At 49.1% G+C, this 22952-nt stretch overlaps 1 protein-coding gene across 19 annotated transcripts in view; it reads right to left on the reverse strand.

Annotated features, from left to right (window-relative positions):
* Positions 1-932: 932 nt before the first annotated feature.
* PARD3 (par-3 family cell polarity regulator) overlaps positions 933-22952 on the reverse strand; it is a 527701-nt gene continuing 505681 nt past the window's right edge. For all 19 annotated transcript variants that reach the window (XM_084756613.1, XM_084756601.1, XM_084756603.1 and 16 more), the window contains 3 exons: positions 16989-17109; positions 7990-8117; positions 933-2922 (listed from right to left, as the gene is read on the reverse strand). In XM_084756613.1, the coding sequence (XP_084612739.1) occupies positions 2580-2922; positions 7990-8117; positions 16989-17109 (592 nt within the window). In that variant the 3' untranslated portion in view covers positions 933-2579. The remainder of the gene's footprint in view (positions 2923-7989; positions 8118-16988; positions 17110-22952) is intronic.

Here is a 22952-nt window from a genome sequence, read left to right on the forward strand (position 1 = left end):
TAGGCGGGCTTTGCCTGTGTGTATGTGTGTGTGTGTGTGTGTGTGTGTGTGTGTGTGTGTGTGTGTGTGTGTGTGCGCCTGAGTTCTGAGGACTCACTGGATGAGGCAGAAGCACATGAAAATGCACAAACCCTGAGTCACAGGTGCTCTGGTGTGTGGCTGTGCCTGCTACCGTGTAGACCGCAGGTGCAGCATCAAGTGAAACTCCAGCCATGGGGAGCTGCCTGGGTGGCCACTTCAAGGCGGAGATGCCACCTCCTTCATCGCTCATCAAAGTCCTGTTCAGATGCCAGGGGCGGGGGGGGGGGGGGGGGGCTGGGAGGATGTACATGCAGAAAAATGTTGTCCACAGAGAGGGCTTAGCGGTGGCCCACAAGAGGGGTTGGTGGCTCTTCACCTTTCATTGCCTGTCTCCTCTCAGTAAAAGTCTTTGGCCAAGGTCACCAATTGCAGCAACGGATAATTGGTGGCATCCTGTATGACCTCCTCTCTTTATTCAAGTCTCTCAGCCCATACAGCTCCTGTGGGCTCTCCAGGTCTTCCACAATCCTCACTAATAAACGGTTCCGTTTACATACTTATTTACACATATACATATATGTGCATATATAAGTAACAATAATAAAGAATAAGACTCCATGAACTTGAAAGGGAGTGAGGGGTAGGGAGGGCTGGAGGGAGAGGGGGAAAGTATGTAGTTAATACTAATTGAATAGAAATACATAAAAATTTAAATAAAAGAAAAAATGGGTCTCTAGTCTTTCCCATCCCCCATGCCCTCTCCTTGGGTGGTCCCCACCCAATCCTGTTTTCTCAGATAGGAAGAAACTCTCCACTCTCACTAAATATGGGGGGAAAAAGACATCTGTTAATACATTTTTTTAAAAAACAGCTAGGAGAGGTTCGAAAGGAAAACTTGAGACGCTACAAAGAACAGGAAGAAATATGCTTTTTATTAGAAGTCTTGTATGTACAGGGACAGCTGTTGCTCATAGCTTAGGAAGGCTGTGGGTAAGCCACTGCCATCCAAGGTCACCAGGCTTACTTACACTGGAAACACCACTTAAACACCACAGCAAGTCAGTCATTGACACATAAAGCCATTACACAGGGAGGCAGAGAGACATGGGGCCTGTGGACACTTTACCATTATTTTCTAAAAACAAGTCTACACAAAAAAATACAATGTGCCAGTAAAAAAAAAAAATAGGCATATCAATACATGTCCTTTTTTCTTTTTCTTTCTTTCTTTTTGTTAACACATGGTACTCTGAGCTTTTTTTTTCCCCCTCAAGATTTTATTTTTCACATTGAGATTCGCAGGCACTTTAGCAACCCAGCCTTGGTTTACAATACAGAATGTTCAGACCAACGGGTGAACAACAGGAGCATCCGGGGCCTTGTGACACGGGCATGCACAAAAACGTGACTCCTGGTGCTCTTTTGGGACATCAAATGTTCTCAAGCGGGCGCCTCTTCTTTTATGTTTCACGGCCGAGTGACTGAGTACTGTGGTCTTCACCAGGAAGGGGCAGAGTGTGTGGGACAGGGGACAATACTGACTCCAACCTCAGTAACTGTACTGAGATTCATTTTCAGAATCCAAAGTGACTGGGTTTTTTTGTTTTGTTTTGTTTTGTTTTTGTTTTTGATTTTTGTTTTCCCTTGCTCCACTCTGTGCCTTCCTTGCCAACCAACTGCAATGCAAACCAAGAGAGATAAGGACAGGATAGACTGGCCTTAGCTCTTCCGGGGACTCTTGCCTCAGTTCCCACGCCCGCCTCAGGGTGCATGCGCACAGGCCACTCTCCCATGTTCCTGGTTCCCAAGTGTCATGTACGTGGCTGAACAAGTGTATTTATAAACTCGGACTAGAATCGTTGTGATGTGGGTAGTGGAGTTATAAGGCAGTTGGAAGTAACACCCTCCCCCCATAACCACGCGGCCCTGGCCGATGGCTGAGCTGCTCCCCCACCCCACCTCCACCCCAGCCTTCTCGCTCCAAGGAACTGAGGGAAAGAATGGGAACCCCAGGCTAAGACCTGGAGAACAGGGGCAACCCTGCCGCAAAGCCACCCGGTGTAACGCCCTCCTTCCCGGCGCTTGCCGCACTTAGGGAGATGACCCTCTCCCTGAGATGAGAGTCCGGGGAAGGGGCCAGCAACACCTGCAGCTTCGGGGTCACTCTACGATGAAGCCCACGACATCCATAGGCATCTTACGCATGGGGGGGGGGGGGGGCGGGGGCGGAAGTTTCCGGTACTTCCGAGGAGCTGGTGGGTGATGCCTCGAACTTAGGGATTTGGTGGGTGATGCCTCGAACTTAGGGATTTGGTGGGTGATGCCTCGAACTTGGGGATTGGGGGTGGGAGGGGGGCGGGGGTGTCCTTCCATGAGACGCAGTGGCAAAGACATTAAGGCCTTCCATTTCTTTGCTCGTGCTGCTTAAAGGCACTGATAACAGCGACGGACGTGTTCCGTAGTACCACCGAAGGATTTTTAAAACTCCACGGACATAAGTCTTCACGGGAGAATGTCCTTTATTGCGTGACGCAGAGTGCTGCCGCCCTCCTTTGAGCTCAGGAATAGAAGGGCCGCCCTTTCTCGGGGGTCTGCAGTCTGTTCAGTCTGGCCACCTGGGACGGGGACGGAGGCACATCCTGCCGGAAGGGTCCTCTGACTCCGTCAGCCGGGGGCTGCTTCTTCAGCTGCTGCTCTCTGCGCCTCTGCTCCTGGCGGAGAAGCTCCTGCGTCTCCAGCATGACCCTGGCGTTGAAGCCGTGCCCACCCAGGTAGCCATTCCTTGAGCCCTGGTAACTGGAGTACCTGGGGTTCTCCTTGGCACTCTGGAAGCCTTCGCCAGGCGCGTAGTTCTGTTCCCAGGAGTCCTGCGACACGGAGCTGGCATTCTTCCTGCTTTGCCTAGCAACGAAGCAAAGAAGCCAGTCAGGGATGAGAGGGACATGAACCTCCTGGCCGTGGCAAATATCATCATGACCTGATCCCCCCCACCAGGTACCGCGGTGGGGGCTGAGGATCTCAGAATTGACTCTCAGAGCTTGGGGAGATACCAGCAGCGCAGAGGCTGGAGTTGCTCGCTCCCCAAGCACGAGGAGGATCTAAGCTCAGTCCATAGGAACCGTGTAAGAAGCTGCGCGAGGAAGCACACATCTGTAATTCCAGCACCAGGGAGGAGATACAGGAAGATCTGGGGGACTTGATAGCTGCCCAGCCTGGGCTAATTGGTGAGCTCCAGCCCAGTGAGAACTCTATCGAAACAAACAAACAAACAAACAACTAAGGTAGACAGCTCCTGAGGGACAATACCTGAGGGTGGCCTCTGGTTTTGTGTGCACACACATGTATAAGCACTCACACACATGCACTTGTGTTGTACATGCAGCCACACCACAGAAACAACAAAACAACAACAGCAGCAACAAAAACAAAACAAAACAAAAAAACAGCAACAACAAAAAACTTGATTGTCCTCAGCAAGTCCCAAGCTTCTGTTAAGTGACCAGTGCTGACATAACAAAAGACAGATGCGGGCTCAGCAGCTATAGAAGCAGGTGCTTCTCCTGGCATGAGGCGCCCTCTGCTTTGCTCAGGGCATCCATGTCCCCCGCAATGCAACCGCAGACCTAAGTGCAGCAGCAGCTAGCTTTGCAGTAGCTACTGCTCACTTTAGTGTTACTGTTCAATTCTAAACGACCCGGACTAGCACTGTACCTAGCTGCGGCCAGATTGTCAGAAATGGGAGTGTCAGAGACTGAGCGCATGATAGATCACAGTATGAGCTCAGGCCAAAAAAAAAAAAAAAAAAAAAAATGGAAGTGCAGCAGAGAGAGGGCGGGGCCAGGTGAAGCAGCTAGAGGGCGGGGCCAGGTGAAGCAGCTAGAGGGCGGGGCCAGGTGAAGCAGCTGGGGGGGCGGGGCCAGGTGAAGCAGCTAGAGGGCGGGGCCAGGTGAAGCAGCTGGGAGGGGGGGCGGGGGCAGGAGCACTAGGTGCAGCGGCTGGTGCTCTAGCCTGGGCGCCATCCCCAGCACCACATAAACCAAATGCTGTGATGCATGCCTATAATTATAGCATTAGGTAAGTAGAGGCAGGAGGATCATAAGTTCAAGGTCATCCTCAGCTGCACAGCAAGTTCCAGACCAGCCTTGGTGACAGGAGACTTGCCTCAAAACAACAAGAACAAATCACTAACAAAACAACACAAACAAAGCGACAGGAAGTCCCTGAACCCTTCAGCTTGGCTCTCTGGAGTCCTGTGTGTCAGTAGCTGGCATGGGTCAGGATTGAACAACTTCCTGTCTAGAAATGACGCCTCCCCCTGCCCCCCACCCCCCCAGCATCTCAGGCGAGGTAATTCATTTGCTACTTTCCCAGGACAGGGAGACAAACCCAAGCCGCTCGGAAAGTTCTCATCCTACCACTTCTGCAGGGGGCTTGCTGCGGTTTACAGCAAACACAGTTCTGAGACATCTTTAATTTACTATCAGGACCCTAGACACTTCTATGAATTTGCAATAAGATTGCCTTTGATAAAACATAACAATTTTGTGCCAGGAAGGAAGACATGCCCTATTTCTCCCCTGCAAATGGAAGAGGGAGGAGAGATGACAGTCATAAAGAAAAATGTATCATTGCTCCATTTATCAACAGGAGAATCATCTGGTGGCAGCAGGCAAGGCGGCCACTTGCATCCAGCACACACTCCACGCCACGGTCATGGGGAAACCATGGGAAGCCACTATGTCTCCATAGGAACGAAGTGACCAGCACCTGAATGTTGTGTTATGCTGGCAATACATACGGTCCAGGTTAGACCCTGCCTGCTTTCCTCAAATATCCTGAACTTGCAGATACAAAGTGCCCTGCACTCTCGACGCCTCCACTGGTTCTGTGATGTGCTGAGAACAGTGGCTCCTGTGCTGCTCAGGAAAGGGACTGGCTCCCTTCAGATCATTTATGGGAGCTGGAGAACAAGTCAGGGTCTAATATTAGCCTCTGGGCTTAGGGTGGAGAGGGATGGTGGCCAGCTTTGGGGACCAAGGGTAAGGAGTAGGAAGTGCAGTGTTAGCTATCCCTCCCTTGCACAGATGTAGTGGGTTAGCATCCAAGAGCTGGTGCCGAAGGAAGGCCACTCCACAACCACTTGTACATCCTGCCCATGGTCATTCAAAGGCCACAGTGATGCCCGCTATCTATGTACTCCCACCAGACTTGTTCACAGCAACACCTAGGTTTGCTTGGTCCTGCAGTGACCCCCCCTGGACATCTTTGGTGCGTTGACTGTACGCCCTGGCAAGGTGTTAACAGCTTCCTACTGATTATAGCAACTTCCATCACCACGTGACTTCGCCACCAAGAAGAGGGAGACAGAGAAAGGTGAAGAGAGACAGAGAGTATGGCTTTGAACAGACGAACAGAACTGTACTTAATCGTCCTGGTGGGAGAGGGCATGGAGGTACAGTAGCCTGAGAGAAAAAGAGATGCATGGGAGGGTAGTCACATAGCAGACAGTCACCATAGGGAGAAGGAAGAGGAGGAGGAGGAGGAGGAGGAGGAGGAGGAGGAAAGGCAGAGTGTGCAGGAGAAGGACAGAGCTATGTCATCGCAGATCTCTGTTCAGATGGAGGGCTTCCTTTGGGTATCACGTGTTTTTGTTGGCTTCTACTGCTGTGATAAAAACACCACGGCAATAAACAACTTGGGGAAGAAAGGTTTCTTTGAGCTCACCACCCTGGGGTTACATTTCAACTGCTGAGGGGCGTGAGGGCAGGGACCCAGAGGCAGGAGCTGATGGAGAGACCACGGAGGAACCGTGCTTACTGGCTTGCTTTCAAGGCTTACTCAGCAGGCTTTCTCATAGCACCCAGGACCACCAGGCAAGGGGGTGGTACTTTCCACTGCACTGGGCCCTCCTACATCAGTGACCAATTGAGAAAAATACACCACTGGCCTGGCTGCACGCCATTCTGGTAAGAACTTTTTCTCAATTGAAATTTCCTCTTCCAAAATGACTGTAGCTGGTGTTGAGTTGACATATAACTAGCCCGTACACCAAAGAAAGACACTCATTTAGGAATTAAAGAAAACATGCTAGTCTGGTTGAGAGCCAAGTGAGGGGCTTGCTGGGGGTCCTTTTTCTCCTAACTGGCCCTTCAACCTGGCTACTGTTTTCCCATCGGATATTTCCCAGTGTGACTCGCACACTGCCCACGCATGTCAGAGTTTATGCACAGGGCTGGCTCATGCTCACCCCTGATTCAGACTGCCTTCTCTACTCCAGCTGATGCAGTCTTGGTCACTTGTTTTATTTTATCCTCCACTCTGCGACTGAACTTGTGCATCAACCTACACTGGCATCCAACGCACACAACAACCTGCATGAGTTACTGGAGGTCAAGCACCTCCGAGGAACAGCAGCAGGTGTCCCAAACTTGGGGTTGACTGTCGCTGTGAAGGAGGGTTGTCCACACACCCCTCTGACCTCCTACCAGAGTTTTCAACTTTCCCCCCACACCACTGCATGCAGCAACTAGCTGTGTGTGGTCCTGCAGGGCAAGATCAGGGCTCACAGGTTCTCCTGCCTAACCCTTTCCCTACATCCCGAGGCTCGCATGGAAGCCACTCTCCAAGAGAAGAGAGTAAGAGTCCCAGGGGCCCTGGTTCCTCTTGCTGAAGCTCATGTGACTCTTTACCTTGGGATGTCTGCGTTCTCATGTCTAACGTGAATAAAAATGACGAGGTGCTGCGATTAGCCAGGAGGGAAAGTGCATTTTCTATTGTGGGAACAACACTCAAGCAGCGTTGTGCTTCCAAGAGCGGCAGTCCGCTTGAGCTGGGGTCTAGCAGGTGCGCTGGGGGACGGGGATGAGAGAGGACGGTAGGAGAGGCAGGGAGGTGAAGGATGACGAGGTAACTGTGATGACAACGGTCAACTGAACATTTGGAACAGCAAGGAGAGTGTTGTGACTGCTCCCAATACAAGGAGAAGTGCCAGGACTGTGTCAACTAACCAGGCCAGGAGACGCCAGGGGCCCACGATGTGCTTCTTTCAATGCTGTCTTCACCCCTGTGTCTTCTGCCTCTCTTCCTTAGCTGAGTCCCCCTTCGTGATGTGGACTTTGTTAAAAGTCTTCAGTTCCTGAGGATACTTTTTAACCCAGTTGAAATATATGACCCCCACAACTTGCCAGTGTAAACAAGAACGCAGCTAGATGTCTGATAGAGACAGCTCTCCCCGTAACTCTCAAGATACTGCCTAGGGGCCCCTCCCAAATACCAAGCCACAGAACACCAGAGGGAGCCTCACACCTGATAACATTCTGGATTCCAGGAGGAAATCCCTGGTTGCCTCTGGGCTCCGTCAGCAGGTCTGGGCTTACTGACTGCAACTATGAGAAGTCATTTCATTTCCTTCATTTTACTAAGTTGTTTATTGGCAAGATGGGATATCTCCAGAGAACTTTGTGTAGACTTAAACCTCGATACCTCTTACCCAACATAGGCTAAATGACCTCAATGGCTAATCCCTATATAATATCAAGATGAGGTTAGTTTACAAGGAGATACAACCTCACATAAGCTTCTCTTGCTTGGTTGCTGATTAATGAGCCAAGTACCTCTGGGACTCCCTACACTTTCACACAGAGTGACAGCAGAGACAGAGGGCAACCAGGAGGAGGTCTGTGACCACCCATCCACAGACATGCGTGCACAGAATGTTCACTCCTGCTGTAACAGAGCCGAGGTGCGCACAGCAGTGTTCACCCCAGAACCCTACAGCCAGACAAGCAAAAGCATCTTTCTGTTTTCTTTTATCAGACAGGGGAAACTTTCACTTTGGTATGCACGGGTGCGGATGCTGGCCTTCAGATGAGAGCTGCCCCTCCCAAGCCAAGCACGCCCATGCTGCCCGCTCCTTGATGACCCTGGTCCAAGCTGGGAAGGCTGTTTCCGTAGCAGAGGGCAGCTCACCTTGGCAGTGAGCTGTACTGGCGCTGGGCCTGTTGGAAGCTCTCCCGTTCTTCCTGCCGCTGCCGCTGCACTTGGACCTCCACGGACACCGAGTGCCGGCCGCTCTGCGACGTTGGCCGTGAGTTGGGCTGTAGGAGAGATGCGCAGCTTGTCAGTAAGAGAGTGGCGCATGCCTTGTCGTGCCAAGAGTGATGTCACCCAGTGCCCGCATGTGCTGGGCAAGTGCCCGCTCTGCCCGATGACACTATCAAGCCTCCAATTCTGATTCTTGTCAAGTGACTTCAAAATGTTTTACAAACTCTATGAATGTGTTTATCCACGGTTTACCTCATTATTTTGAGCCAGGGTCTCACGTAACCCAGACTGAGCTTGAGTTCACTGTGTTGTAGCCGGGGGTGACATGAACTTCTGATGCCCCCTGTCTCCACCTCCTGAACACTGGGATCAGCAAGCCTGGTTTCCATGGTACTGTGTATTGGACCCAGAGCTTTGTGCACACAGGTAACCACTGTACCAACTGAGCTACCTCTCACTCAAGTTTGAGAAAAAAAAAAACATTATCATACCTTAACCGAGTTTTATGAGCTCCAGTTTAACTTGTGACTCTGGTTTGGGGACATTACTTAAAACGGAGATGCCAAACTCACTAGTGCTTCTTAGTGTGAGATTTGTTAAATACTGACATAGATACTAGTTGACATCCTTACATAGCAAATATAGAGCTTAGATTAGAAGTTAAAACCAGGCTGGGCAGTGGTGGCACACACTTTTAATCCCAGTGTTCAGAGGCAGAGGCTGGCAGATCTTTGTGAGTTCAAGGACAGCCTGGTCTACAGAGTGAGGGCTGGTGACGTGGCTCAGTAGGTGCAGTGCTCACCCAGCATGCAGTAGGAAGTCCTGGCTTTGCCTCCTGCACTGTATAAAGTGGGCACGGTAGGGCGCACCTGCTATCCCAGCACTCGGGAGGTAGAGGCAGGAGGATCAGAAGGGGAAGGACCTCACAGTGAGTTCGAGGACAGTCTGGCTTACATGAGACCCTGTCTCACACCAACCAGCACAACCAACCAGCTGACGACCACAACAAAAAGAAAATGAAAATGTGCAGCCATAACTGACAAAGGCAGGAGTTCGAGGGCCTGTGATTTAGGGCTTCCTGAGCTGGGGAACATTTAGGGGTTGTCTCTTATGTCCTAGAAATGGTAAACAATAGGAGGGTGCACTTATGTTGTGAAATAGCAGCTCAATTTTGAAATGGAAGAAAATCAGCTTAAGTGAGGCGCTGTGTCTAAACAGGGGCCTTCTGTCCCCAAGGACGTCAGCCAAAGAGTACCATGGACCTTTTCCACCAGCACGGGCCTGTCAGCTAATGAATACTGAATGGACCAGTTTAAGTAATAGGTCCCCCTTGGCCAACAGGAAGTGGTAACTGGCCAAGGTAAACCTAGCCTAGGAGACGTAGTTATTCCACCTGGCCACACACTCTGGCCAGCAGGTTATGTGTAGAATGGATGATCAAGTTTATAAACCATGCTGTGTAGATCAAAATAGCCAGCAATGTCACATAAGACCCAGGGCGTGGCTTAGCTACACTGCTGTTTGCACCCCAAGATACCCATCTTGCTACTCACCCGTCTTGGTGCCCTTTGTGCTACGTTACATAGTCCATGTGAAGGGTATCAGCTAAAAAGCCCCAGCTGATTTTTCTTTTGGTGTCATAAGCAGGTGGCATGCTGTGACTCACTAATGGCTTTGTGAAGTAAAGGCCTTAGCATTCATAGGGGAGTGCTGAGGTAACACGAATCCTACCCCCCCCAAAGAACAAACACCCCCCCCACCCCGTTGGCCTCTGTCTGAAGAGAAACCCAGCAGCTTTGGTGGGTGGCTCTCTCTCGGCAGGGATGACACACCAGGCGTGCGTGCTGGTGAGCATTAATGGCGTGGTGTCCAGGACAGACACCTAAAGCAGATGTTTACAGAATAGTCCAGAACCAAAATAATGGGCGAGCTCTACTTTCAGTAAGAAACTTTATGTTTAAAGAAAGAAAGAAAGAAAGAAAGAAAGAAAGAAAGAAAGAAAAGAAAAGAAAAGAAGGAAGGAAGATAGAAGGCTCCTGAGATTGACTTCTCGTTTCCACATGCTTTCACACACACACACACACACACACACACACACACACACACACACACACACAAAACGCATGCACGCAAGACAGAGAGAGAGAGAGAGATGGATGATAGCTAATAGATAAATGATAGATGATTGATAATAGATAGATAGACAGACAGACAGACAGACAGACAGACAGACAGATAGATGATAGATTATTTTCCTCAGTGAGTTCCTGCTTTTACGTCTACATTAATGAGCACAGGCGTCTTCTCTCCCTTCTGAGGCAGGATGGCACTGCACTATGAGGTGCTGGTGCCTGCAGGAGCCTTGAGAAGTCACCAGACAAAGAAAAGATAAAGTGAAAACTGCATGATTCACACTGAGCCCCAAAGTGCCCTGTTTCCCTCCTCTTCACCATTGTGAGATACCTACACATGTCAGGTTCTCTAAAAGGCTCTGGCATTCTGCGATGAGACGTAGTAATCAGATTTAATCTCATGCTGGTTTTTTTTTTTTTTTGACACACTGCTTGTGGAGATGTGAGAAGAAAATATAAGATCTTACAGAAATGCAGGTGTATTTTTAAGTTATTTCTCTCAGTGGTCTGAAAATTTGATTCTGACAGAGGAAAAAAAGCTGAAGGGCTTTTGTTTCTTCAACTATGCACTTTCTGACACTCTTCAAAGCTTGTCAGTTGTGAGTATCCACTGAAACTCTGGTGGGCGTCAGGAATGATGGGCCTGGGCCTGCAGCGTGCACAAGTGCATGAGTGGGGTACTGACAGACCGATGCCTCGTAGCATCAGACAGGAGCTTCAGCCTCATCACTCATGTTTCACGCTGTCTTTTTCCAAGCCCACAAAAAGATATGCCAATCATGACGGTCACTTCATCTTGAAGCGACAACCCTAATAGGCCATGTGTCTGAGAGGACATTGTATACACAACCAGTTCATAGCAACAAGTCAATAAAATCATTTTGGCAAAGTTTTACACTTGTCTCAAATAAAAAGTAACCTCAGGCTTGGGGACACAACTCAGCTGATGATTTCCAAACCCATCACTTAAGAAAAGAAAAAGAAAAAGAAAGAAAGAAACAAAGAAGAAAGAAAGAAACAAAGAAGAAAGAAAGAATCCAGATTTGTGCACGATTATAATCCTAGCATGGGGGAAGCAGAGTCAAGAGGGTCCCTGGCTCTCACTAGCCAGCTCGCCAGCCAAAGCGTGAGCTCAGGGCCAGCAAAAGCCCATGGATGGTACCCAAGAAATGATAGCTGAGGTTGTTTTCGGACTACACATGCACACATTTGCACACACACACCACATGCACATACACACAATACACCTACATACAACACACACACACACACACACACACACACACACACACACACACAGCTGTCTAAAACAATCCACATGCCACCCTAAGTGTCAGAACCCTAGGAATCAGACAAGGAAACAAAGCAGCAAATTACAGAAATATCTAGGTCTTTTTTTGTAACGAAATTGGCTATAAGAATTGACCTTTTAAATTAAATTAAGTGCCAGATCTAAATAACAAAAGAAACTGTAAGCCAGAGGTTAGTATTTGATTGTCGCAGAGCACAGTGGAATCTCTTCCTTAAAAACCACGGGGAAAATACACCTGTTGCTTTTGTAAGAGAGCTGCAGAACACTGGTCTTTATCATGGCGAGGAAGATGCTATTTCAGGTCCAAGAAAGCTGAAAAATGCTAGGTTTGTTCTGGGAGAGGAAATATACAAAATATCTCTACAGAGTGCCACTGAATTTTCATCAAGTAAGCATTTCTCTCAGCTAATTAAAGTTACTCTTTGATTTTTTTATGAAAATAAAAATACAAAGCAAATTAGATTAAAAAACAGGCTGATGAATAAGATGATTGAGACAGAATGTAAAGTGATCAGAACTAGGTAACACTAACTCTTTGCAGTTTATTATGAATGCAGCAACAAATAATTGTTAGTTTATTGATAACTACATACAAATTTCATAATTTAAAATGTAGCTATTTAACTCCATATAGATAAGAAAATAGCGTGTAAGCATGCATATACATGTGTGTGTGGGGGGGGTGTGTATAGATACAGTCCATGTACAAATTCTTATAAATGACCCTTTGGAGGTTTTCTATTTTCTACCTGGATATGCATAATAAAACTTTCTAAAGTTTACATATGCCCAAGGCACATGTAGAAAACAAAAAATCAGATAGGCCGTGTTTTGAACAAAAGTGACAAAGAAATGACAATCCTTTTAAGACGGTGTGTCCTTATTCAGCAAGTTAAACACACAGCTCTCAGGTATCCCACACGTATTAACATGCCAATCCAAGCATCTGATAGTGGGTAGAAAGAAGTTTTATACAATTAAGTCACGTAAAGAGCGTAAATTCTTCACTCGGATTAACTGTGGACGGTGATGACGATGGTCATTGTCTTCCGTGGTTCCCTTACCGAGACAACTTTAACCGCAGTGAAGCTAACTCCTGTGTGTCCCCCAACCAGCACAAACCACTGAACCTCCCAGATCACACAGGATTGGGGGCCTTCAGAGGGTATGGCTGAGACAACTTTCTGTCTACTTTGGTCACTCGGTCCTCTGCCCCTCCCAGCGCCCCAACCCCACCCCCGTTCTGTCGAACTCTTGTATAAAGCTGAAAAGTCCTCAAACCACCAGTTTGGGTGTAAGGAAGTTTGCCTACAGGGGTGGCTATGGAGCCCAAAGGCAGGGGTCTACTTTGCTCTAGCAAGGGGCTTTCTCCACAAGGAACTGACACCCCTCTGCTGCTAACATGGCTTTCTCTAGGGGCGTTTCCAAGGAAAGGGATCCCCATGCAGTGTGAGCTGCGGCCACACTGAGGGGCTTAAATGAAAGTGACGTCTCCTGAACCAAGGACGAGGAGCAGCCAGGGAGCAACAGCTGCAGATGCCTTGCAAGTTCTTAAAGCAATGACAACAAAACCAAAACTGCTGTTTTCTCAGTGCCCTTGGCCTAGGGGAGCAACCAGGGATGCAGACGGACTCTGCCTTGCACTGGGCCTCTGATGGGATCGGGCAAAGCACAATTTGATCCCCACAGGAAGACGGAGGAAAAGGAAGATTGTGCCGGTCTGAGACGACCAAAGCAAGGCCAGGAAGGATGCCGGCGTCCACACTCACAGGGTCAGTTTCCTCCTTGAAAGGCTAACATAATTTCAGTCACTACTGGTGTGGGGTGGAAAGGACTTGGCAATAAAGTTCCTGTTGTCCCACTTCAGCCAGCACACCTTGTGGGCCACACTAGGTATCTGAGACGGTCCTCCAGCATGCGATGCTCTTGCCTGCAATTGCCTGTTCAGCCTGCAATTTAATCCTTTTAGAGCAATCATAGGGTCCATCCGTACCCGAGCACCCCATAATAGTGCTCGGGAACTTCCCTAAGCTACCTCAGGGAAGCGCTAGGGCAGTGTGCTGCCTTGTTTAGGCTGCACCTGCGTCGGGTAGGGAGCATCTACTTTTCCTTTGCCTCAACCTGGGAGAGAACACGCTCCAATTACAGAGCTCAGAAATTTTCTGGGCCCGTGCTTCTCTAAAGGCCTTTTGTGCCACAAACCAGCTCTTTCCAAGCCAGGCTCTGTCCTGAACAAAGGCCCATGAGCAGGTGCATCCCACCCTGCGGGGTTTACAGCGAGCATTTCCAAAATAGATGCGTTTTCAGGGCTACTTGCAGTAGTTTTTGCTGCAGGAAGCTCTGTAGATGAAGCTGTTGGCTCAGAAACTTGCTACGCACCACATCTGTAGGTAAAGTTGTTGACTAGGAAACGCTCTGTGTGCCACATCTGGCCGCACTGTGAATGAGTGTTTCAGCTTGTATGCGCTATGTTTTCCATATGGTTTGAAGAGGAACTTGGTGTTCTTTAAAATAAAAATGTCTGCCGACTGTCCTGATGTGTGAGACCGTGCCCTCACGCCTTCGAGCACGGGGATGCGACAAGGTTAGCAAATGCGTGGGAAGACAGAAGATTCCTAGCTACTGCAGGGACAATGGAACCCGGAGGAGCTTACGCTCTGCGAGGTGACACTAGCAGCTCTCACTGAGGGGACAAGGAGCACTCATGTGGAGATTGCTGAGCGGACAGGAGTGAGAGCTATGTGAGCTCACCTCTGTCGTCAGCAAAGGGGAGAACTCTCAGCAAGATCTCAACTGTCTGCAAGTTCAAATAAATAAAAAATAAAAAATAAAAAGAAAGGAAAGGTCAACTTCTGACCTACAATTTAGGAAATTATCCCATACTTAAGGTAACTGATTTGTCACACAAAAAGCTGCCAGCTCTCTCATCACAGGAAACAATACATAGGCCATGCTGTCTGTCTAAAGTTGTACCTGGCACTCTGTAATTTGACCTATGACCTTTGGTAGTTGAGTTTCCAAGGTACCTTTTCTCTACAGTGACTGCTCCAATTAAAGAGATAATGTGGAAACACCCAAATCCCAGAGAGTTCCTCATGCAGATCTCAGCAAATTCCTTCCCAACTCTCCCTGGGAAAACATGCTACACTGAGAGACACTCACTTGACCTCAAACTTAAAGCCCCTTCACGTGGGAACAATGTCACCAGTGAGAAGCCAGGAGCGGTAGCCACACCTGTAATCCCAGCCCTTGGGAGGCTGAGGCAGAAGGATTGAGAGGACTGAGGAACTCTGCGTCAGCTTCACTGCAGAGTTTTAGGAACAGACAGCTTTCTTTGCCAGCTTTGTTCTTCTGGACTGCATGATAGTGGGGTGCTGTAAGCATTCGGTAAGTCCAGAAGTCAAGCTGTTGGCTGGAAATGGGCACTGGGAGGAGCTGGCCTGAGAGCCACACTCCTGGGTAGCTAACCCTGCTCCTGGTGGCAGAGTGTGGCGACTGTCAAACCACGCTGGGGCTTACAGGTCAGAGCAGAGTCTGTGGCAACTGCTTCCATCTGTGGTGCCTGCTTTCTCCTTGGGCTTCACACTGTCCTCAGCACTCTCTTCGGATGTAGTTAGCTGTCTATTTACTACACATCACGTAAGAACCCTGCTTTAGGAAGCCTCTTAGGGATGGATGGAGTCAATTACGCCAAACAACACCAGGGCATTATCACGACTCCGTCCTGTTGCTACAGAGATGACTCAATTTAACGGAAAATAAATCACATCCCTTGTAATGAAAGCTAACAGCAGGAGAGCTGCGGAAGACAACTGGATTATTTGTTTAGATGTTGGGTTGGTTCACAACACTCAAGGCCTGGCAAGGAAGGACTGCACAGGGCGTGCTCACACCTGAATGCTGGCTTCAGGCTGCCAATTGGCCGTGCTGAGGCCGCTCTCCCTCAGTTGTTCCGAGGAGGGGCCCATCACCTAACGCAACTTTCACGCCTTGCCTTCTTAATCAATCTTCCATATGATCATTAAGCTCCTTAGTCAGGGACCTTGGAGGTCTCTTTCTCTGCACAGTATGCTGGGTGAACTGGGTGTTAGGACCAAGAAGGGTCCAGAAGACCACCCTGGCATTCCAGAATGAGACTTGGCCGTAGGTGAGCGTGGCTGCACTCTGTTTCCTCTCGTCAGTTTCACCTCCGCTGGGAGGTACCGTGTGTCTAACTCAAGTCTTTTCTACCACTCTTCCTCTCCCTAGCCAGAAATTTGGTACAATGTATCTTATTCCCAGAACTGTTCTGAAGGGCCTCGGGGACCTCTGGGTCTGGGACTAGTCTCCTTGGCAAGGGCAGCACGGCTGCCCCCCTTGGTTCTGAGGGCATCGGATCATCCCTGCATTTTCTTGAGCTACTGGGGTGATCCATCTTCTAGCTGCACAGGTCCCTCTGCTCAGAGAAGCAGTCCTGACCCCGGATCCTCAACAGGGCTGTGGCCTTCTACCTGTTGGGCTCTCTCGCTTCGGTTACAGAGTTTCTCTTTGCTCTAGGCAGTCAGTGGGCGCTGAGCGGCCCCCAGGACTGGGAGTTCCAACGCCCTGAGAGGCGCTTGGGTCCTTGAACAGCCCCACTGACTCACTCTCGCTCTTCCCAGACAGCCTTCACATTCTTTGCTGTCTCCAACCCCAGTTCTGCTGTGGTCCCCCTCCCTAGAAGTGTCACCAGGCTTCAGAGACGCAGACGCAGGAGGGCACAGGGGTAGCCACAGTTGTGTTCTAAAGAGATCACATGGGAGTGGCCCAACAGAGGATGGATGAGAAGAGAGGTGAACACAGATAAACAGGGATTTGGCGAACACTTGACAGGGCTGGAGGTGTGGTTCTGTTGGGAGAGTACTTGCCTGGGGTGCACGGTGCTCTGGGTTTGATGCCCAGCCACCACAGAAAGCTGGCATGAGGGTGCACCCATGTAGCACCGCCTTTGGGAGGCAGAGGCAGGAGGATCGGAAGTTAAGGTTATTCTTGATTACATAGCCAGTTTGAGGCCAGCCTGGGCTATGTGAGGCCTCGCCTCAATAAAACAAAACAGAACGAAACAAAAAATACCAAGGCGGTTAGAGAACCAAGAATCACCAATCTCTCTGTCTCATAGACGCAAATAGTCTTGAACTGAAATTACTTTGGCTCTGCTCTACAGAAAAGCGCTGCATAAACCTAGTGACAACAAACGCAGTCTAGAGCAGACATTCTTTGGTGGTGTCTCGTCATACGGCTATTTGAACCTATTACACAGCGGACAGATGGTGGAACAAGATATAAAATGAAATTAGCAATGATGAAACCCAGATGGAAATGAGGGGAGGGTCAGAATGCTAAAGGTCAAAGGGACTTGGCTCCATCTTGTCTTATTACATAAAAGGACTGAGGTCATAGCTCAGGGGCCTCGCTTGCGGAGCAGCTGTTAGCCTTGGCTGGCTGAGGAACCAGACACTCACCCAAGACTGCTCAAAGCTGTAGGTACGGCGCCGCTCTTCCACATCCTCGTCCTGTTTGGCTTGCTGGAACTCCTGCCGTAGACGCTGTATCCGGTCATGGTTGCTAGGGGTGGATCGATTGCTGAAAGAGAAGGGGCAGCAATGAGCACCCTCAAGAATAGCCGCTATTAAGTCATAAATCACAGTGGCTAGGGAAGGGGTGGGCGCAGCTAGCTGTGGATGTTACTGAAGCAGGAAGTGGATTTTTACAACAGAATCTGGGCATTTGAAATGTTCGCTTGTTCTCAGGCTCAGTGCGCCTGGCCCTGCAGAGATCTGAGAGGGTTTGGAGAGAGACCTCTTTTGTAGTGACCTTCCTTTCTATAATCTGGTTAGGTGCCGGCGGTGAAGGTTTGGAAGGATGTGGCTTTGGACATCAGAACAATTAGGGTCCAGTCAGGCTCCTCCAGATCCCTAGCCCCGGGGGCACACCACTCTTTTTTGACTCTTACATATGAAGCAGAGATAATTACCTTCCATAAATACCATCTGTTATCAAGTGACAAGACACTAACAGCCCCAGCCCCCCCTCTACCCCCCAGCAAACAAACAGCAACCACGCTCAGCCTCACAAGCCAGGTGTAGCATATACCAAAGGTTCCAGCATTTGGGATTGAAAGTTCTAGTCATGCGGTTTAGTGAGATCCTATCTCAAATTAAAAAACAAGGCCAAAAATTAAAATAGGGCTGGATATGTACGTAGCTCAGTGGTACAATGCTGGCCTCGAACATTCTCTCTGCAGAGCCTCAAACAACAAAATGTGTGTGTATATATATGCATGCTCTGCATGTATGTTTGTAAGTATCTGTGTGTGTGTGGGGGGGGGGTCTGTGCACCTATGTCTGTGTGTAAAGTGTATGTACATATGATATATCTGTGTATGTGATATATGTAGTGTGTCTGTGTCTCTGTGTGTGTGAACACACCTGAATATCTTTACAGATACGCGGAATTATAATCACAACAGTGTGTACATGTGTATGTGTTTGAATGTATGTGTGTGGTCTATGTGTGTGTGTGTAGTATGTTCATGTGTGTGCATGTCTTTACAGATATGCAGGGTTGCATCATGCTGCTACGTCATCAGCCTCCTATTTGCATGTCATCAAGGCTGAGAGCAAAGTATAATTTTTATGGTATAACGAGAAACAATACAAAAATCAAGTTAAGGTGGTGTTTGAGCAAACCTCTTGCTTAAATAATGCTGCACCCATTTTGTACAGCACCGAGCTTCCTTTAGTAGTAAGAACAGCTGTGAGCAGGGTGGAGCAGGCAGCACTTCCGCACCCCACCAAGTGCGGAGCCCGACATTTTAAGGAGGTGAATGGCAAATGTTTTTGGGTGGATCAGCCTGAGAACATGAAAATTCACAGGTCTGTCAATGTGCTGGTTCGAATCAGGCAACTCCTGGCGCACTCTCTAAAGTTCCCTCCGTGTGCGTGAAGCACACAGGCCGCTATTCCCACTGGCTTCTAAAAATACAGATAGAGCTGTCTCTTGATCTGGGACAGTAGAGCTGGCTACCAGCCTACAGCTCCTACCTTTCCACACAAGCAGTGACTGCCCGAGCATGTTATGGTCTAGGTGCCAGCACCAAGTGATAGAAAACTGTGCACTTTTCAACATTACTGTCCCTTTCCTGGATGTGGCTGTTTGTTCCCAACCTACATCAGTGGGAGGGTGATCAGAGGCAAGCCTAGCTGAGGAAGTGCTCTGACCTCATCAGGACCTCTGCTCAACTGGCATCAACTGTACGCTCATGGGTCTCATGAAATCCAAGCACGTGACGAACATCAGCCTTCCACCGTCTGTGGTGAGGTAAAACTCATTCCCCAACGAGCTGGCTGACCCAAGTCCTTGATTTCAGTTTGGTAACCTCAGTGGGACTTTGGGATCAGCCCTAGAAGTCACCTGGGCCCTGGTTTCCAAATCTGCCCAGCCAGGTGGTTCCCTTCCCTTCCCTCCTCTGCTTTCTTTCAGCCTGTGTTCTAGAGGATTACACCAGCTTGCCCAGGACCAGCGGAACCGCTCTCCTGGCTTAAGCTGAAGGCAGGCTGCAATGGTTTCACGATTGATGATGATTTCCAAGGAGGGGAAGGCCACCAAGCGCCACCAAGCACCCTTTGGGAATAACCATTGGCAGTGTGGAGGTGAGGCCTGGCTGCAAGAGAGGGACCTACTGTACCAGCTTCCTTGTTTCTCAGGCCAGGCTGTGACGGGCCAATCACTCAAATCTGGGCTTTGAAAACTCTGACGAGCTCTTTTGCCAAGAAAGCCAAAGGAGATTTAAATATTCATTAGCAATAGCCCCTAATCCCTACACATCCCAATCAACCTAGATTAGGGCTGGTGCCAATTCAAAGCTGGTCTTTTTCTTTTCTCCCTATTCTCCCCACCCCGGGGTGAGGGATAAAATAAAAACACCACCAAAGCAGATTCAAGGGATGACTGAGACAGAAGAAGTCTTAGTGAGGAGTCTAGAAAATTGCAACTTCCAGAGACCCCACATCACGTGGACCTGAAGAGAGAAGATGAGGGGTTTAGGATGCTCTCTATAAACATACAAACGACACTGTTGGTCCCAATGCTAACACTCTTGCAAGCTTTTGGAGCTTGACTCTGTGTGTGTGTGTGTGTGTGTGTGTGTGTGTGTGTGTGTGTGTGTGACTATTTATATGTGTGTATGTGTGTGTGTGTGTGTGCATGTGTGCGTGCGCGCACGTGACTATGTATGTGTGTTTTATGTGAAGAAGAAGACAGGCTTTAGTTCAGTAATGGGTTTTGTTCTGCTGTAGTCTGGGTCCTGTCTACAGAGACTTCCGGCCCAGTGTGCATGCATGTGCAGTGGGACTTGCTAGTTCATGGAAACAGGACACCTGGCTCGGAGCCTTCTGGTAGGCCTGGCATGTTTTTCCTGCTGGTGGCTGATCCATGTTTGAGCTAAGTGTAAGTGGAGCTCCTGCAGGTCTGCTGACTTGACACTCTTGGTGCGCAAGGTGAGGACACAGGTTGTGCAACTGTGCCTGGCTCCACTCGCTGGCCGGTGAATGCCCACCTAGGAGAGTGTGCTAAGTGAGCTGCTGCTTGTGAAGTCGGAGACAGGCAGTCAGGGCTGGGCCCAGGAGTGCATCCAACAAGCAGGCTCTGTATGACGGGGCAGGCTCCTGTGCCTCACTGGCCGTTAGTGAGGGTGAAGAGTCCATGACATGAGAGCATCCACATACAGCCCAGGGCGGGGCTAAGATGGGGAAGGCACTTGGTTCCACCAGGCCAGAGGATGTGACACACTGATGCCCTCCAATGTACCTTTTGTGTGTGTGTGTGTGTGTGTGTGCATGTGCAAACACGTATGTGTGCAACCATGTATGTGCATGCGCATGTTTCTGCAGGTGCATGTGCATGTGGAGGGCAGAAGTCAACCTGGATATTGTCCCCTCAGGTGCCACTTAGCTTGTTATAATGACAGAGCCTTACTAGGGTGGCTCACTGATAAGACTAGACTGGTGAATTCTGGGGTTTGCTGAGCTGTCCCCTCCTAGCTTCTTCCTTTTTAAATTTGTTTGTTTGTTTATTTGTTTGTTTCTATTTTTCCAGACAGGGTCTCTTTGTCTATTCTTGCCTGTCCTGGAACTCACTCTGTAGATCGGCTGGCCTTGAACTCTGAAATCAGCCTGCCTCTGCCTCCTAAGTGCTAGGATTAAAGGTCTGAGCCACCACTGCCCGGCCCTTTCCATTTTTTAATAAGTAAAATTATAAATATGGTTTTTACTTTAGATTTAACCATTGACTGTATTTATTTATTTTTTGATTCAAGACAAGACAAACGCAATAGTGTAGTTGGCAGCCAGTAACCACCTCTACTTTATATTCTGCAGCTGCTGTTTTCTGTTTTGCTTTCCTAAGTAATTTATTTCCGCTGCATCAAGTTGAGGCCTGTGGTCACTGAATGGCAGTCCTGAGACACAGATGCAATCAGTTCACCCTTGGACTCAACCATCTCTGGGTAGGAAATACCAGGGGGACAATTATTACACATCATGTACATGCAGTACCCACAGAGGCCAGTGGAGGGCATCGCGTCCCCTGGGACTGGAGTTACAGAAGGTTGAGGCCACATTTGGGTCCTGGGAATTGAACCTGGGTGCTCAGGGAGAAGGGCCAGTGTGCTTAACCACTCTGCAATCTCTGTAGCCCCTTAACTATTTAAAAAAATGGTACCTTATCAAACCACTCATTAAGAGTCATAAGCATGCAGCCTCTGTTGGTGCTAGAGAAATTGACCTTTTCCTCCCACCACTCAGGGTGCTGGCTTGGCTGGCAGCACGTGGCTTTACCAACTGAGCGAGCCCTTTACCAGACAGTGGCTACCTTAATCTGCTGCTACTCCACACATGAAGAACACTGATGAGCACACAGGACTCATATGACGTCAGGCATTACACACCTAGGTAGGATGTAAAGAAGCTGGGCATGTGCTCATCCATGTCTATGCAAACATCCTTCAACATCATGTAAGGAATTACCCTGGGATCCGCAAGGGATGCCTGGTGGCTACTGAAGTGTACCAGAGATCGGGCAAGCGGGTATCGTCTTAGAGCCCTGCAGGCTCGCCAAGTCCACCTTCTCCTTCTAATCCAACCTGAGCCCGGACACACTTTCTTGTGGGCTTGGATTATGACCCATCTTCTTAGAGGAGCAAAGAGAGTTTGCAGGAAGAGAAGAGTCTGTGATGTGACTGATCAAATTCTTCACAGACTGAAAATATACCTTAACATTTGCATTTTAATTATGCAACAGAAGTCTGGAAACATGGAAGCAAGGTTAGAACATTAAGATCCCAAACCCAAATGGAGGGAGAGCCGAGCATCCATTTGTTAGGGAGGCATTACCTCCTCGGTGCCGCGGGTCACGCCCATGGGTGGAGAAGGAGACGTGACAAGCCAGTGCAAAGGGGACAATAGGCCTAACTGGATTGTGTGTAGCCAGCCTTCCCTGGTCCCCGAGGGGACAGCGACGATTATCTCCGATACAGAGGAAGAGAATAGTTACATATGGTAAGGGATGCATTTGTTCTTTCTCCCCACTCTCTTATCAGCTTTCAAAATCAAATTCCACCTCCGTGAAGCTTTTTATACCGTCCCTGGCCAACTTTGTACTTAATTCTGTCTCAGCTGTCGTCTGACTCGAACACCATTACCGTGCCCCTGGGAAGGAGTGTGCGTACATCCATCTCTCAGCCCTGCCCACAATCGTCAACAGTGGCTTTGTCATTCAGCAAACATTCGTGAAGGTTACACTTTAGAGTGGCTCCCAAGTCCCTCGCCTTCTGGTGCGCCACCTTTCTGAAACTCATCCTCCAGAGGGAACAGGGCCCACACTTGTTTCTAACCTATCAAGCAGAGTCACCACGGCTGAGTGGATGCAGCCACCTGAGAATGTGGCACACATCCTGCTCACCTCTGGAATGGAGCCGTCTGTCCTGAGTTCCACAGTTGCAAAGGAAAAGCAAGGAGGCCTGGGCTTCCCCAGCAGAAACCCCAAGTAGCAGCCAGCCTTGCTCACCTCTTCATTGTCCATCATGAGACCCTGGGCAGAGGACCCAGCTGAGCCTGGACTCCAGACAGACCCCCAGAAATGAGGTACAAATGTGTGCTGTTCAAAGTGAGCCAACCTGTGTTCTCTTGTTAGGCAGAAAGAGGAAGCATCTAGTCCACTGATGCTCGCCATGGCCAGATGGCTGACTCTGCCCAACAGGACAGCTACAGATCTGCTGCGAGCAGAGATTTGAAATGTGATTGTCATGGGTGTGCCCTTTCATGTTCTCAACTACTGCTTGACAAGAACATTTCCATGGTATAATGATAAAAAAGGGACTGGGGAGATGGCTCAGTCAGTAACTTCCACGTAAGCACGGAGCATCGGTT

Source organism: Acomys minous (genome assembly GCF_964271855.1).
Source record: "Acomys minous genome assembly, chromosome: 14".
Lineage (NCBI taxonomy): Eukaryota > Metazoa > Chordata > Mammalia > Rodentia > Muridae > Acomys > Acomys minous.